Source organism: Phocoena phocoena, chromosome 11, assembly GCF_963924675.1.
Source record: "Phocoena phocoena chromosome 11, mPhoPho1.1, whole genome shotgun sequence".
Classification (NCBI taxonomy): Eukaryota; Metazoa; Chordata; class Mammalia; order Artiodactyla; family Phocoenidae; genus Phocoena; species Phocoena phocoena.
The window spans coordinates 2,848,871-2,866,489 of NC_089229.1; the positions used below are offsets into that span (position 1 = coordinate 2,848,871).

The window sequence follows — 17,619 nt, forward strand, 5'->3', positions numbered from 1 at the left end:
TTTGGCAAGGATGCTCCAGGGTCGGGAGAGGGGGACGCCCGGCCCCTCTCTGGCCCCGCGTGGCCGGGACCCTCCCTGGCTCTCTTTGGTATCTCAGAAAACAGAGGCCGCCTGGCCCTCGCCAGGCCCTGGACCACGTCCCGGCCAGCCGCTCCAGCAAGGCCTCTCCTTGGCCGTGGCCTTCAGCCGGCCGGCAGTGGGGTGTGCTGCCCGGGGCGGGGAGGCCACGGCAGTGGGCCCGGGTTCATTTCTTGTAGTGATTGGGGGCATCCGCGAAGACAAACTTGAGGCGGTAGGCCTCGGCCAGCAGCAGGCTGACGTCTTCGTCGCCCCAGTGGGCTGTGGGCAGGTTCTGGAGGAAGAGCAGCAGCTCCTGCGGGGAGAGAGACAGCCTGGGTCAGACGGGGCAGCCAGCTGTGTCAGGCAGGGGCCCCGCGGGAGGAGCCCTGAGGAAATGCACAGGGTCACGGCGGGGTGAGCCTGGGGGGCCGCCGAGCCCCCGAGAATCGTGTCCCCTCCCAGCTTGAGCCCGAGAGCCCCACGCTCTGCAGCCAGGAGGAAGCCCCCCGGGAGGCTCCCAGGCCTACTGGGACGTGGAGGGCAGCGCCAGCACCGTGACACAGCCGGGCTGCACGCACGCCCCCGGCCTCCCGGCACTCTGGGGCCCAGGGCCATCTGGGCGGGGATGCCCAGCCGCGGGGGGCGCTCGGGGCTCAGACCCAGAAGCCAGGCGTGGGCTCAGGAGCTGGCTGTGCTGCCTCCCGGCTGGTAGACCAGCCGCTGACCACCTCGGGGCCCCGGGTTCCCCATTGAGACAAGGGCCCCAGCTCCCACGGGGGCCGCCAGTGCCCGGCGCTCGGCGACGCGGGGGCCTGTACCCGGCCTGCTGTCCTCACGACGCTCCCCCGCAGCGCACGGCCCTCTCCCCACTCCCCAGTGGAGAGCCAGCCACGCGTCAGGACTCTCTGCCAGTGCGGCTTCCCTGTTGCTGCTTTCCCTTCCTCGGTCCCATTTCCTTTTGCATTTTGGACACTTTCTGGGGGCCTTTAAATTGAATTCACGGAGCAAACTTCACTGGCAGAACGTCCCCGGGGACGTATCAACACCAGTCTGCTGTCTTTCACCATTAGATGCAGCTTACACGGACGCCAGTCCAATTCTGAGCAGGTCGTAAATAAATACCTTTGATTTTATTTTTAATCCACTTCGCTTCATATTATCATGACCTCGCTACCTGCAAGGTGAGAAGCAATACCCTCCCGTCGCGGTAACTCAGCAACTCTACCGCGTACTCAATTTCAGAATCTAATTTAGTCCCCCAGGTTCAGCGGACGGAGAGAGAATAGAAATGCCTGGTGGGCCGCAGCCTGCAATGTTAAAGAAGGGAGAATCTGTCCGGGTGACCTTTACGAGAGGCAGGGGACACAGCCGAACATGCCCTTAAATGCAGATATTTTTCTAAAAAGGCCTGTCTTATTTACGAGCTAGGCAGCGACACCTTCGACCTGGGGAGCCACGGCACATCTATTAGCCACATCATTCGGGAAAAGGGCCATCGGTCACGATGCTGTCACTGGGTCACACCCCAGGGGACCCGCCATCCCCTGCGATGGTGGCAGGGAGGGCCCGGTCCGGCAGCCCGCGAGGGCAATTCCGTTTTTAATCTTAACTTCTCTGTAAACGGTGCTGTGACCACGTCTGCAGAATAAAAGTTAAAGGAAGGTTTGCTCACAACACTGAGGTTGTGAGGAATCAAACACAAGTCGCATCCCCGTGGTTCTTTTCTTCCCGTGTCCACGAGATGCCACCACGGCAACAAAGCCAAGGCCCGGGGCATCCCACCCCCTCCATCGGCCTGTGTCACCGTGCCCTCCCATGCTGGCATGTGCTGTCCGCGGTGGCCGGGAGGGACCGTAGCGATGGTGCCGTCCCCGCTGCGCAGCCTGGAGGCCTGCTGTTCTCAGCCCCCAGCAAGGTCACGGTCACCCCGGAGTCTGCAGGCCCGCAGCACCCGGCCCCGCAGAGGGCAGCGGCCCCGAATCTCAGGTTGCCTGGGGTCTCGGTATGATGAGCGATTTGACTGTCCTCTGGACACTCTGGATGTCACCTCGCGAGCATGTGGATCGTGGCTGGTGGTCCCTTTTACCAGGCAGTCCCCTGCGGAGGCCCCGCCAACACCACCCCGGCCACAGGTAGCCCTGCAGGCGTTGTGGTGCGGCTGACGGCAGTGGGGGGAGCGGGGCGGCAGGGTGAAGGGCGGGGCCCTGAGCTGGGCTATTGCCGGGGACATCTTTTCCACAGAGTCCTTCCCGCTCTGACTTTCGCCTCTGGGTAGGTTCCAAGAGGTGAGCCTTCCAACGTTAAAGAGTGAATAATGTTTCCGGCTTTGGGGACTTCTTGCCAAAAGAGTTTCATTTTTCCAGAGAGAGGAATCACGTTACCATCTGCAAAGTATGACTATCTCTATCTCTTTCGTCCCTCCCAGGAAGGACGAAATGGTGACACAGTGGCGTCCAGGAAGGTGGGCAGGGGTCCCCTCTCAGAACCCCACATTCTCTGTCTGGTTGGCCCCTGTGAGGCTCCTGTGAGCCCAGCAGTAAGGCCACACACAGCCAGACACAGAGGAGGCAGGTCCAAGCCCAGCACACCCCCAACACGACCCCACAGAACCCTGGAAGCACATCCTTGGTGTCATCACCGACGTCATGGGGTGATCTGTCTCCTCTGTGACATCAACAGGTCCACGTGCCCCCATGTCCCCGACACGAAGCACACAGCACACGGTGCCGACCTGTGAACAGTCACTAGGGCACGGTCGGCTAAAGGTACGAACACTCGTAAAGGATGCTGAACGCGGGGCTCAAATCCAGCCCTGCACCACTCAGCCATGCCGGTCTCCTGGCTCTCTGTGCCTCGGTTTCCTCATCTGTAAATGGGGACGATAACGCGCCTCCCTCTCTGGGTTGTTAATTTGTGCCAGGATATAAAAAGCACAGGATAAGTGTCACCTGCTGCTGCTATTACTCAACAAGTCTTCAGTCACTGTTCGCGGCGGTGGCTGATCGTCACGGCAGCAGTAGTGGCCTTTGTGCCGAATAAATTCCTATCTGTGGGAAACGCCAGGGACTTTGGCAAACAAGCTTAAGACGAAATGGAATCCTCCCTGGACAGTAGCTCAGAGGAGGCAGCGCCGGCATCTTGAGGAAGGAAAGACACCACACGTGTCGGCCTACGGGCTGTGGCTAGGACCCCGACCGGGGAGCCGCGTGGGACCCTTTTGAGGGGACTTGAAGGAGTGCCTGTGGACTGGATCGTCCAATTCTGGCGTCTGGTACAAAAGGCACTGCGTGTCATCAAAACGGCCCCAAACAGTTAAGGAAGAGCAGCTCTGGGTGCAAGGCAGACAGGTCCCCTCACCCCACCTGCCCCTGCGTCAGGGCACACGCACCGTCACATGGCCAGCTCTGCCCTCGGGGGCCAGACAAAGGATCAGGAGGCAAACAACGCTCCGCTCTGCGCAGGGGTCCGGCCAGGCGAGACCGGATGGCAGCTCTCGATGCGGCCCCCGTCTGTCCCCCCGCTACGGGGGTCTCGGTGGAGATGTGGGTAGATCACACTCCAGATCTCAGATACTTGGTCTGAACAAAAGTTTGCGAAATGTTCCTTAACTTTAATATCGATCACAGGTTGAAGGTAATGTTACAGATGTACTGGGTTAAATAAAATATGAATCTCACTGGTTTTGCCCTTTCTGCGAGGCTCCCAGAAGCTCTCCCTCATGGCGGGCGCTCCTCTCCAGCGGACAATGCTTTTCTGATTACACCCAGCACAGCCCCCTGCTCCAGGGCAGCAGCCACGACGGTGCCGACCACAGTCCCTTCTGCAAACCCTCAGGAGTCACCCCAAGGCTCCAGGTCAAGGCCGGCTCCGCGTCCGTGGGAGAGCACGCCCAGGCCGGGAGTTTACAGCCTGGCCACGCACAGAGACGGGTGAATTAATCATGACGGGTCTGGAGGCCCCGATGCAAACTGAGTATTTTCTCGCCTCAACTGAGAAGACGAAACAGCAAGCCCCGCGCTGACACGGGCAGGTGACAGGCTAATTGGTCTAATTCACTCCACCACGTTCCGGCAACTTATGCAGCTCGGCCAGCAAACCTGCCGCTGCAGAGCCCCAACCGGCCGCGGAAGGGTGGCCCTGGGTGCCACGTGGGGACGCAGTGGGGACACACAGGCTGGGGTGGGCAAGGCTGGGGCCTCGGGCATTTCTCCCACATCCTCAGCCTTCCAGGCGAGGAGACGGAGGCGGGGGAGGCGGGAAGCCTGGCCCGGGGCCTGGGTGGCTCGGCACCTGTGCAGCAGGCGGGTCTGTCCCCGCGAGGCTGGACAACGTCAGAGCGCAGGCGGCCGGGCGGGGACAGTGACAGGAGTGGCCCTGTGGTCCATCACCTCCATGCCACCATCATCCCACTGACACCCGGCGGGCCCTGGGGGCGTCACCGCCTCAGAGGTGCCGGGCAGCTCCTGCCAGGGCTGTGCTGAGGACCCGAGGACCCAGTGCACAAGCTCAGCAGGACGCCCGGCACACGGGAGCTGCCACCATGGCCGCCGCCACCCTCATCGTGGTTGTGGCCGCGGCCCCGGCTACCAGGACTCGGACGACGAGAGTGGTGGCCACACAGAGCAGCCGCGGCTGGAATCTGCGTGGCACCTGCGCCCAGGCCTGCCCTCTGTGGGCGGATATGCTGGTCTGGGCCCGCGTGGCCAGCCTCCCAACCCCCTGCCCACCCAGGCGAGTCTCCTCCAAAGGTCAAAGGTCACGGTCCAGGCCCAAACCCAGTGCCCGGCAGCCGGTGCAAGGCCAGGTCATTTGTGTTCCTGCCTGTGCAGGGGCTGCTGGGGCTTGAATCCACATTCAGCATAAAATACCTGTTCTTGGTCAGTACATGTGTAAAAGGGAAGAAAAAAAGGAGCCGAGATTAAATGACACTGAAGCGGGTTTGCGGCGACTGCCGGCAGCGCAGACAGCAGCGGGTTGCTGGGCAATTCTCATGGTACGGGGGCTCTGGCCGGGCCTCCCTGGGCACCCCCGGGGGTGGCGGACAGGGCAAGCACGGCACCATGAGTCGGGAAGCTGGCGTGCGTCTGGCACATGGTCCTGGAGTCACGCGTGACCATCCAGCCCGTGGCTCTCTCCTTTCTACGCCTCCACCCACTGTCTGCTCCCTCAGCCAGGACCTTCCCGTCGGCGTGGGGAGACGGGACCCTGCCCTGGGCCACACAACAGCGTCTGCAGGAACAGGCCGGGCTCTGTCCTCTGCGTGGCGACGGCTGCTACAGGCAAGGGTATGCTACAGGCAAGGACAAACATGAACCTCGGGGGTCACCACTCAGAGAAGGTCCCAGGGCCGTCCCTCGAGTCAGTGGTCAACCACGAGCTGCCCTGGGCCCAGAGTTCACTTTGTGCCAAGCACCGGGCTACATGCTGACCTTCCAATCAATCCCAGGGCTCCCCCACCCCCGTGCCTATGACCAATCCCAGGGCTCCCGCCCCTCCTCCCCGTGTCTACGACCAATCCCGGGCTCCCTCCCCTCCCCACCGTGTCTACGACCAATCCCGGGGCTCCCACACGCTCCACCTGGGAAAGAGGAATCTGGGACCCCAGGAATCTTATTGACCGCTCAGTTCACGCCTGGCGCTGGGAGGGCTGCTTCCCCCAGGGCTACCCTCCTGAGCCCTGAACCTGACCTCTGCAAGACCCTGCCTCTCTGAGAGGCCACACTGCCCCCCTCAAATGTGCCCCCCTGCTCTCCCCCCAACACTTAAAGGGACGCCTCCTTGGGAACCCAGCAGCCCTGGGCTGGAGGTCAGACAGCCGAGGCTCTGACCTGGTCCTTCCTCCTAGAGCTGAGAGCTGACCAGAGGATAAGACCTCGGGAAGCCCCCTAGGTGGGCAGAAGGATGTTGGGGGTGCACAGGGCTACGATGCTCCAAAGGCCCTGTCCCGCTCCACTGGCACACCCCCCCTCCTGCACCAGCCCCAGCCCCAGGAGGGCCCCAGAGGCCCTAGTATGAAAATTACCTATGAAAAGTTCACCCTTATTTCCCTTATTTTTAACCTATCACACTCGATGCCCTTTAGCCAGGAGATCAAAGAATACAGAACTCAACCCGACGCTCAGCAGACATGAAGGCGGCCCTGCAAAGGTCAGTCCGCCCGGCTCGCTGCTCCTCCCAGGCAGATGCTCGCTCGGGGGCCCGACTCGCCACGTCCAATCCTGCGTCCCCAGCAGATTCGGACCCCGGCGTCCAGGAAGACAGAGCCCCTGCTGTCTTGGGGGGCGGGGAGGTGGGGAGGCTCGGGTCCTAACACCTTCCGGGAGGGGCTGGGCAGCTGGAGGCCATCAGGGCCGTGCTGGGCGCCCTGGGGCTGCTTCCTGCCTCCCTCCCTCTCCCCTCCCTCCCAGATGGTCCTGTGACAGCTGATTCCTTTGACAATCCAGTTATTAGTTTGAAAATCTTGTCAAGTTCTGGACCAAACCAGGGCTAAAAATAGAAGGACGGTGACAGCCGGCTGGGATGGACGGCCAGCTGCCAGGCTGACCCACTGGCTGGTGACAGCCCTCCAGAAGGTTGGATATGGAAGGTGACACTGCAGAGAGCGATCTTCTGAGGACCCTGGGAGGTGCGCTTTCCTTGCAATTAATTTCATATTTCTTTGCCAAAAAAGGAATTCTAAAGAGGAAACACCTTTGGGTACTGAAAACACAAGCTTGACATGAGTGCCCCAATCGAGCGAGCTCTGCGTTTCATACGCACGGCTGAGAGGCGTTTGATCAGCACACAGAGGATATTTAAAATCCTGGCACGGCAGTTACAGCCGGCTCCATCCCACAGGGACCTCTCCGCTTCGTGGGCTGGAGGGCCGGGCGGCTGGTCGCAGACGGGGTGCGATGGAGAGATGGAGATGCTGTCCACGGAGGCCCCTCGAGAACGCCCGGTCGGGAAGGACGCCCACTTACGGGGGTAAGGCCCCAGGCCCGTGTTTATCTACACGCAGCAGAGACGCCCCTTCCAAGCGTGCAGAGGGAAGGCGCCGTGCAGAAGGCTCAGGAGCCTGGAGGTGGCGCCAGCTGTTACCCGCCCCCCCCCACCCCGGCCGAGAAATCAGAGGAGGGGGTCACGGGACAGAGGCGGGGTGGGGGTGGGGGAACTGCTGCAGGCTGCCGTCTGAACCCGCCCCCCTGCCCCGGGGGTGCTGCCTGCACAGGCTAGCGGCAGCTCCCGCAGCTCCCACGTCCCCGGGGGCTACCCTGCCAGGCTCTGCAGCAGGGACAGCGTCAGCCCAGTGGTGCCAGCCCATGTGGCTCCCCACACGTGGCCCTCTCCCCATGTCCAGTGTCCCCCCAGTGCCGGTCCTCCCTATTGACCACCCCTTCCTGAAACCCCCTTGCCCCACCTTGCCTGCAGTTCACTGCCCATCCCCTGGCCATCCTGCCTGTCTCCTTGGTGAACCCTCCCCCTGCCAGGCGTCTCAGGGCTGGGGGCCGCCCTGCCTGAAGCCAGGGTCACCCGCACCCGTGTCCCCACCCCCAGCTGTCCCTGAACCCCGTCCTTGCATGTCCTGTGCCTGCCTGCACCCCTCTGCACTTGTATGCCACTTGCCATCACACGACCATGTAAGGGCTCCCAAACTAAATATGTCCCTTCCCTCCCCCTCCCTCCACAGACGGGGGCACGTAGCCCACACACACCATGCCCTCGCCACAGCAGTAAGACCCCTGCTCCCAGGACCAAGCCCTCCCTCCCGGGTCCAGCCCACCCCGGCTCCCCGGGCCCTTCCGCCCTGCCTCGCTCGCACCCCAGCCCAGCCCACCACCACCCTTTGATGGATGACCGCGGGGCCCCTGGTTTCCCAGCCCACCCCAAATCCATCACCAGCACGGCCGCAACACTGGCTTCGTCTTAAAAAGGAAAACCGTCCCCCAGCGACCCTGCTCTCCACAAGCCACCGAACAGCTGGCGCTGGTGCTGGCCCTACAGCCCAGACCCGCAGGCTGGGGTCCTAGCGGCTTGGCTCTGGTCGGCTCCAAGCCCACCCAGGCCGCTCTCCCCTTGAGAGACACCAACATTCAGCTCCTCCTCCAACGGTGTCCCCTGGCACGTCCCACGACCGTCAGGTCCCGCGTGCACCCCGAGAGCCCATCCCCGGCCACCCGAACTGAGCGCCGAGACGTGCTGCGGGCCGGCCCAGGGCCCCTGGGGGACGGCGGGGGCATCTTCCTTCCCGAGAAAGGCCCTAAAGGAGACACTTATCTCCAGGGTCTGCAGATGGGACTCCCGCACTCCTCAGGGGAAGATAACAGAGCCCCGGGCTCTGGAGCAGGGCGCCCTCCAGTGGCCGGCACGCAGTCACAGCTGGCAGATGGCCGAGGAGACAGGAAAAGGCCACCCGGTCGGCGGGACAGGGGACAACAGGGTCCCATGAGGTGGGTTGCCTCAGGGCCAGCCTGATGGGGACGCTCGGGGCCCCGACCACTCTTCAGCCTGCCCCGAAACAGCCAGGGGGCCCAGGAGCCCCGGGGCCGGCCAGTGGAGACACTACTCTCCTTTTGCAAGCGGCTGAGCTCGGAGAGACAGACCGCTGGGAAAGCCACCACATAGTGGCCGTATGGCTCCCACGAGCTCAGGGTCCTCCTCAACCCCAGGGAGGTGGGGGTCTTCCAGGAAGGCCACCGGGGACCACCAAGACCTCCAGGCACAACACCTTGGTGAACTCGCCCAGTCCCCAGGAAGGCTCTCAGGCCAGATGACAGCTGAGACACGAGACTTTCGCCCACCGGGGAGAGAGGCTGCCAGCAGGGCCACAGCTGGACCCATGGAACCAGGATGTTCCAGGACAGTGAGCCACACGCGCAGAGGCTGCACGCGGACCGCTGGTAGGATCGATTTGGAGCAGAGCTGGTTTCACAGGCTCACCAGCAAAATGATATTTTCATTGTCATACACATTGTAAAACTGATTAAATGTCCCGAGCTGTTCAAGTATGTTCTCACATTGATTTTCCCGCTGCCTGGGAGGCCGGGAGGGAAAATGCGCAGCGTGGCTCAGCCCGCAAGGCCCGCTTTCGTGCCAGCGTGTGCTGGGGCCACCCTGTGAGATGCGGGGAGAGCGCCCAGGACCACGGGGGCGTGAGAGCACCGCGCGTGCATACAATCGCCTCTGAGGGTGGCAAGTGGACTCACAGCCACTCCAGCCCTCCTGGTGGGCTCCTGGGAGGAGCCTGGAGGCACGAAAGGGGCATTTTACATGGATAATAGCCCTTTGCCAGACACGTTTTCCCCCCCACTCTGTGCTCTTGTCTTCTCACTCCCTTGACACTGTCCTTCACAGAGCAGATTTCATTTGAGTAAGCCCAGCTTACCAGGATCGCGTCTTTGGTGTTGCAGCTAAAAAGGCATCACCGCGTCCACGGCCACCCAGGTTGTCTCCTAGGTCGACTTCCAGCAGCTTCGTAAGTTCTGCGTCTCAAATGTGGGTCTGTGACCCACGCTGGGTTCATCTAGCGATGGTGGCAGGTCCGTGTCTGGACTCAGTTTTCCGCACGGGGATGGCCTGCTGTTCCAGCACCACGTGCTAAGAGGCCACCTCTGCTCCGCTGTGTTGCCTTTGCCCCCTCGTCAAAGGCCCGCTGACTACGTTTACGGGGCCTATTTCCAGGCTCTCTGTTACGTTCCAGGGGTCTACGTGTCTCTTCTTTTGCCACACACCCTGCGACCACACCCTCCCTCACCTGGCCTTTGAACACGCTTTGCTGAAAACCCTTTGGGGAGTTTGGGTTTTTGGAGTTGTTTTGAGCACGAGCCACCCGTTTTCGCTGTGTGGCCCTGACATAAACCTCTCTTCGCTCCAAACGCCAACGTCTCGGTTTGTCTGGCCTCACTGCGCGTCGGGCACACGAACGTGCGTCGCGTAACATCTTGATGTCTGTAGCCCCACAGTCCATGTGGATGCTGGGCAGCGTCAGCCTCCATCTTTGCTCTTTGCCAATATCGTCTGGGCCATCTGGGTCTTCTGCCTCCTTCCTATGAGCTTTAGAATCAGTTTGCCAACAATCCGATAACTTGCTGAGACGTTTATAGACTTTTGAAACTTTGAACAAGTGAATTCACAGCGAGCTGGGGCAGGTGAGGGCCTCCCTGCTAGGTGTCCCCCGGCTCCCTGGCTCAGGCCTGTGTGAAGGGCCCAGCCGTCATCTGGTGGCGTCAGCGACGACTCTGGCCCTCGGCAGAGGGACCACACCTCCCCAGCCCGCCCGAGCCGCCCTTCGGCAGGGGGCGTGAGTGGAGGCTCTGGGGCCAGGCCGCCCGTGCCATCCACCAGCGCTGCCCTCGCTAGGGGGTGAGCTGGGTGCCTCACCCGGCCCAGCTGTAAATGGGACGACGACAGCGCTGACCTCGTGGTGCTGCTGGGAGAACGGGGCAAATGCAAAGAGCCCACGGCTGGTGTGCGCCTACCATGTCCGCGCCCCTTCCCCCGCAGTTCCCGTACAACCCCCGTCTACACAGCAGGGCTTCGGCTGCACCAAATGCTCCGATCCCCTGACTCCAAGGCCCAGGATCTCAGCCACCGAAGTCGTGTCTGGGCACCTGCACGCGTCCGCCTGCAGTGACCCGTGCGCTCCAGAGTCCGCAGGAGCTGAGCGTGTAGGGGCCCATGTGCCGGTCAGGCTACGTCCACGGGACCAAGAAGGAGGTCCCGAGGAAGGGCACTGGCCGGTGGGCACGAGGCTCCCCTGCACCTGCGGCTCACCTTCCTGGGGGCCCCTCCCGGCTGCCATCACCTCCTGAACCCCCCAGCGGTGCCTGGAAGGTGGGGCTGGTGGGCCCTGGGTGAGCAGAAGCTGCCTTACTCCGCCCTTCACCCCCCACTTGCCTTTATGCTGCAGGCGAAAGGGCCTTTTCCCCTCGGGAGAAGGGGAAAGAACCTTCTGGGATAAGTAGACAAACTCTGGGAGAGGAACTCTGGGGTCACAAATGTCCCCTTACATCTCACTTACAATGCGCAGCTCCACCGAGGGCCTCTGGCAGCCCTGGTGCAAGGCTCTGACCTCGGCTCAGGAAGGTTGCGGGGAGCGGGGGGATGGGGATTTGGGTGGTTCGGGCTCTTTTTCTACAAAAGAAGCCAAAGGCAGCGACATTTTAGAACACCCTTACCCTGGGTGCTGGCGGAAGGCTTGCACCTCCCATCCCTCCAAGTACACGATGCCCTGAGACCCTCCGTCCAGGGGCATCTGGCCTGACCAGGAGTGATGGGGCACTCCGACTAAAGGGCTGACTCTGGCGGGAGGCCAGGGCCCCCCGTGGAGCAGGACACACGTGAAAGGAGGAGGACACGTCGGGGCAGTGAGCCGCGAGGCTCTCCCGTGCCTCCTGGATGCCGAGGCCCCCACACCTCCTCCCTGGTCTCTGCCAGGCCCCAGGGACTGAGCCCTGGGCAGGTTCCTCCAACCAGGGCCCTTCCTGCGTGTGCAGGCCCAGAACGCGCAGCAGCGAGCACGCGGGGCCGAGGGGACCCTGCGGACACGGCGGCAGGGAAGGGACCCCAGGCTCCCCAGGCCCGGCTCTGTGATTCGAGCCCCTGCTTCCCAGATACTGGGCGCTGCGTAAACATCCCTCCAGGGGGACACCGTCCACTGAGCTACAGGACAAGTGCCCCGACGGTGGGGTTTAAAATGCAAGCTTCTTCCTGGAAACTGTTCAAAACTAAAGAACTAGCTGCATGGCAGGGCTTTTACCTCCTGATTCCAGTAAGACCCGGGCTGTAAATCGCCTGGCATTAGGACACTTTCCTTTTGTTTTCAGGAATCTTAAAGGATCACCGTCAAGTTCTCTGGACCTGAGATTTATGGACTTTTAGAGGCAAAAGTGTCTCTTCAGTCTTCATCAATTCAGAAAGGTGTTTAAAGAGGAGATTCTCCTCCGCCCCCTACACTCATCTGCCCCGCCAAGGGTCTCAGCGACAGAAGGGACACTGCTGGGCTGAAGCTGGGACTGGGGGTGAGGAAAGAGCTGGCTCCCAGGTCCTGATCCACTGGCACGGCCCCTCCCCGGGAGACAGAGGCAGGATTTCCAGGAGAGGCCCTCCCGGAGGCCAAGCCTTCGGTTTGGGTGTTCTCTTTCCAGAGCCACATTCTGGGGAGGTGTGTGGTTCCTTATACTGTCTCCACAGCGTGGTCACCCTCAGGGCCTTTATATGATTTTACCATATGACTCAGTTCCTTGAGGGCAAAGGCTCGGACAGACCAGGCCCAGCAGGCCTCTGGAACTTCACCGTACTCGACTGAGAGCAGCAGGGCATGTGTCCAAGTAAATGTTGAGTGGAGGGTAGGTGGGCAGATGGATGGATGGATGGATGGGCGGGTGGATGGATGGATCAATGGGTGGGTGGATGGATGGACGGATGGATGGGTGGGTAGATGGGTGGGTGGATGGATGGACGGATGGATGGGTGGGTAGATGGGTGGGTGGATGGCTGTACGTATGGGTGGATAGATGGATGGGCGGGTGGATGGATGGATGGATGGATGGGCAGGTAGGTGGATGGATGGATGGATGGATGGGTGGATGGGCAGGTGGATGGATGGATGGGTGGGTGGATGGATGGATCAATGGGTGGGTGGATGGATGGATGGATGGGTGGGTGGATGGGTGGGTAGATGGATGGATAGATGGATGGATGGATGGATGGATGGATGGATGGATGTGTGGGTGGATGGGTGTATGCATGGGTGGATGGATGGATGGATGGGTGGATGGATGGATGGATGGATGGATGTGTGGGTGGATGGGTGGGTGGATGGATGGATCGATGGATGGATCGATGGATGGATGGATGGATAGATGGATCAGTGGGTGAGTGGATAAATGGGTAGATGGATGCAGGGGCAGGTAGGAGGATGGACAGATAAAATAATAAACAAAACAACATCTGGGATGGTCCTGAAAGTAGGCTGTGGCTCTAACCTTCCCACTGGAAGCCAGCTAGTCCCACGAGCAGCCGACCTCAGCCTGAGCCTGCGGGGCCACAGCTATACCAGGTTCCGTACGTGCTCCCAGCGCCTGGCAGAGGGCCCAGCACGCAGGAGGCTTGTGTTCCATCAGCACCATTACTGACCAAACTGATGCATAAAAACGCGACCACATTCTGTGCCGGATACCATTTCATAGAGCAGGAGTTTCAGCCACATTCATGTTTTATCCAGTTGAGTGCCACTTGGGAACTAGTGGAATCTGACACATAAACTGTAATCTTTAAGATATTAGCCAAGTCGATCCCTTCCCTTCCTTTCCTGCCTCCCTCCCTCCCTCCCCAGAAAAACGCAGCACAAAAAAATAATCCAATGCTTAATACTAATCCAATACTAATCCAATCCCCAATACTAAACGTGGCCAACAAAGGAAAAACCTACACCTTGAAAGAGGTGTTTGGTACAAATGTCTCAGCCCCATCTCTTCTCGCAGAATCGTGGTGCCTGCGATTGGGCAGGCGGGTTGGGGTGTGGCTGGGAGCCCAGGTATGCAGTTGGATTGCCCTGGGGTCTGGTCAGCTGTGTGGCCCTGGGTGGTCCATCTCTGAACCCCAGATGTAGGGACAACCCCACCCTCTGGCAGAGCTCTTTCAAGGATTAAAATGTTACACGTAAAGAGCACAGTGAGCTCTGCAAAAGACACACAGAACATGGGGCAGTTCCTGGGAGGACTGGGATCTGGACCTCTCACTTGGGAGGGCAGGACGGTGACGACAGGTGACCCGATCAAGGCCCTAACCCCGGGCGTGGAGTCTGAATCCCAGGCACCTTGAACTAGCGCCCGCTCAGGGCCTCCTGTTGGCAGGCAGTCGGGACAGGCATGTTTTTTTGGTGGTGGTGGCGGGGGGGGCGGGGGGGAGTCGAGTTCTCATAGGACCGACGCACCACCTCGGCACAAAGAACCGCGTGGCAAGTGGCCCGCCGCCAGCCCAGGCCCAGAGCAGCAACACTGAAGCGTCCAGGACCACCCCCAGGGCCACCATGTCCGGCTGCCGGGCTGCAGGTGGAGGGCAGGCCGGGCAGGGGCAGCTCCCCAGGGCCTGGTCGGCTGCCACACCAGGGAAGCTTCCAGGTAAACAGCCCGCTTCCTGAACTGCCCCCCGTGACCCGGGAGACCCAGCTTAAAACAGGTGGAGCCAACTGGCCACCAGGAAAGAAGCGACAGTTCCACACACACACACTCCGCGCCTGTGCGATCTGATTATTTCCACTGATTTCTAAATACACGCAGCTCAACTTCTGCTCAAAATCACGTCACTGCTCCCAAGGAGAAATCACCTTAAGAGTCGCTGGGCTTCACCAGGGGCGCTGTGGCCGCTTCTCCTGCTCTGTCTCCAGCGTGACAGAGGTGTCACCTAACAATGCAGGGGGAGTGCGTGCAGAATCAGACTGGCATTTAAGAGTGCGACTCTAACCAAGGGCGACCATGTCACAGGAGGCGTCACGTTGTTTGACACTGCGACAGGTTCACAGGCGGGCGTGCACGTCCCAGCAGGAATGAGGTTATTCCAACGGGATTATTTGGAAACATAAGCCCAGCACTGGGGGCTCCCCTGGTGGCGCAGTGGTTAAGAATCCGCCTGCCAGTGCAGGGGACATGGGTTCGATCCCTGGTCCGGGAAGATCCCACATGCTGCGGAGCAACTAAGCCGTGCGCCACAGCTACTGAGCCTGCGCTCTAGAGCCCGCGAGCCACAACTACTGAGCCTGTGTGCCGCAACTACTGAGCCCGCAGGCCTAGAGTCCAGGGCTCTGCAACAAGAAAAGCCACCGCAATGAGAAACCCGTGCACAGCAACGAAGAGTAGCCCCTGCGTGCCGCAACTAGAGAAAGCCTGAGCGCAGCAACGAAGACCCAACACAGCCAAAAATAAAAATAAATTAAATTAAAAACAAAACCAGCACCAAGAGCCAAGCCTCTCCCCCGCAGCAACGCCTGAGTACAAACGTGCACGTCGGCTACGGCAGCACCAGTGCAGGCCCACGGCAAGCACTGACCCCCGGACGGGAAGTGGCCGAGAGCAGATGAGGGAGTCTACAGACAGGGGCTGGCCCGTCGCCCTGAGACCCCTGGGGAAGGTGGCTTCACACCTGTCCCCATGGGTCACCCTCCGCACGGCCCCTATCGGGACCCCGTGGGAGCACAGTATCAAAGCTCCTTGTGGAGAACAAGAAGGGTGACAACCCCGCTATGACAGCGATGAAGGAGCTGGGGTCCTCCAGGGCACCTCAGTGCCTGGGCGACGTGGGTCCCGGGCGCGTACCCCGGATACGGTGTGTGGGACGTGTGGCCGCACGTGGTACCACGCCAGTGCCAACTGTATCCTCTGAGATGCTCCAATCAGCAACCTCCGCCCCAGACACCCCACCCAGCAGTTACTCCTGGGGGAAGTGGCCTTTGGAGGCCTGAGTCCTGGCTCCTAATCGGTCACTGATGAGCCCAGGGGTGACTCAGTGTGGACACACGGCAGTGAAACACACGAGGTCAACTTCTGGCAAAGGCTCGGTGTGGGGCTCAGGAGGGTTTTTCCAGGCCCAGGAGCCCAAATCCAGGCTGGGCCACTAGTGGGGATGGCCCCAGCCTCCAGAGCCGGCTGCATGTGGGTTCTAGGCTCCTGCCAGACAGGCAGCTGGGACGCACACAGCTGTCCACTGACACCCCGAGGAGGCTCCCCCAAGGACGTGCCGGCCTGGACGAGAAGGGGAGGCACCTGCTGGAGCCCTCACCCCCGAAGGGACAACGTGCCAAGCAGGGCCCCGGGGGGGCGGGGGGGTCACTGCAGACACACGGTTCTCATAGCTCCTCCAGGAAAACACACCCACGTCACGCCCAGCTTCAGGTACCCGTGGTCCACTGCCTGACCCACTGCCATGCAAGGTGGGGCGTGTGTCCTTAGCCGGAACACACAAAGCACACAGAGCACAGTGGGCGCGGCCCAGTACCTCCACGGTCGCTTTCACAAGCTGTAACTCTGGGCGTTCTCCTTCAGTAAGGGTGGGGGGCCTGGGGGACCCTGAGACGCTCTACCTTCCCAACTCCTTGTCTAAGATAGAGGGCCTCAGAATTACAGGGGACTAGGAATCCTGTAGGTGACAGTGACGCTAGTGATGAGTGTCCACGAGCACCTGTGCTCCCCCTGCATCCGTGACAACCCTGAGAGCGGGTGCAGGTCCCCATCCCTCAGAGGAAGACGCTGAACCCCACACAGGGACACACTCTGGTCTCGGCTGTGAGGTTCGCCGGGGGCTGGAGGTGCTCAGCAGGGTGGGGTCCCTGCTTCGGGCGCAGAGCGTGAGGCTGGGGACGGGGGCAGCACAGCTCCCGCAGACAGAGCCCCAGGAAAGCCTGCCCCAGCAGAGAAGGAAAGATGGGGGGCATGGCGGGGTCCTCAGCTCCCTGACAAGAGGCAGCAGGTGTCCCGTCTGCCTGCTGCGAGGGGCGCGAAGAAGGGCGGGAGGCCGGGTGTCTGCAAAGCTCCCGCATCCCGTCCAGCTGGAGCCTCCGCCCCCGCCGGCCCAGCTGAGCATCACACACACTAAATAAGAGAAGACCAAATATTGTTTCTTTGCATGAGGAATTACAAGATCAATGCAACTTCTTCTGTGTGCTATATATCAAAAAACAAACACCCCGAAATTGAATTAAGAAATCCTATCATGTTTGCCCTGAAAATCCTCAAACTAATAAGGGCAACAAAATGAACGTTCCGTACAGATCAAGAGCTTTGAGGACTGAAAGTGGATCGCAAGGCAGATTTCTTCGAGCACTTCCATCAGTTTCATCTCATCTCTGTTATTTATGAGGCATGAGGGGAGAGGACTTGGTGAGCCCAGGACCTTGTGGTCGAGTTTGTCACCTCTGCGCTGGACATCCTCCAGGGGCCGGAATGGGTGAGCCAGGCCTGCGGGGGCTGAGCGTGCCACCGGTCACCACCTCGCCTGGACGGCAGCAGTCCCCGCTCCAGGGCCCCAGGTGTGCTAGACAGTCCCCACCCCCTGCTGCTCTCTGAGTTCCTCTCGGGACCTGGTCCCGGGATGGGCGGGGGGAAGTGGCTACCGCTCGGGGTCACACAGGGGGTGGCGGCCGGGGTCGAGCCCAGGACTGCTGAGTCCCCTGGGCTCTTTGTGCCCCAAGTCTCTGGGTCCGAGGGGGCGTGTGCACAGCTTCATCCCCCAGACATCTCCCGCCACCCACCAGAGCCTCCCCAGAAGGGCCTGGGCCAGGGCCGTGGTCACAATGGTGCTGAGGAGGGGTGGCCATGGCTGGGAGCCGCAGGAAGCTGGCATCCGAGCCCTGCGGTCCCTGCGCTTCTCTGTGCCTCGTTTTCCAGCCTGAAAGGGGGAATCTGAGGCCCCCAAAACCGTTTGCTCTTGCCCGGGACCTGCTCTGCCAACTCCACCCAGCCACCGGGGCAGCCCCTAAACGGCTCCCCCTGGCCAGCACCTCCAGCCCGGACGGCCCTATCAGGACGGTGCTGGCACGTGGCCACGTCCTGAAGGATAAACGGAGCGCGCTCCCCTCCGTGCGGC

At 61.2% G+C, this 17,619-nt stretch overlaps 1 protein-coding gene across 3 annotated transcripts in view; it reads right to left on the minus strand.

Annotated features, from left to right (window-relative positions):
- Positions 1-244: 244 nt before the first annotated feature.
- TBC1D22A (TBC1 domain family member 22A) overlaps positions 245-17,619 on the minus strand; it is a 318,317-nt gene continuing 300,942 nt past the window's right edge. For all 3 annotated transcript variants that reach the window (XM_065887138.1, XM_065887136.1, XM_065887135.1), the window contains one exon: positions 245-373. In XM_065887138.1, coding sequence (XP_065743210.1) covers positions 245-373 — 129 coding nt within the window. The remainder of the gene's footprint in view (positions 374-17,619) is intronic.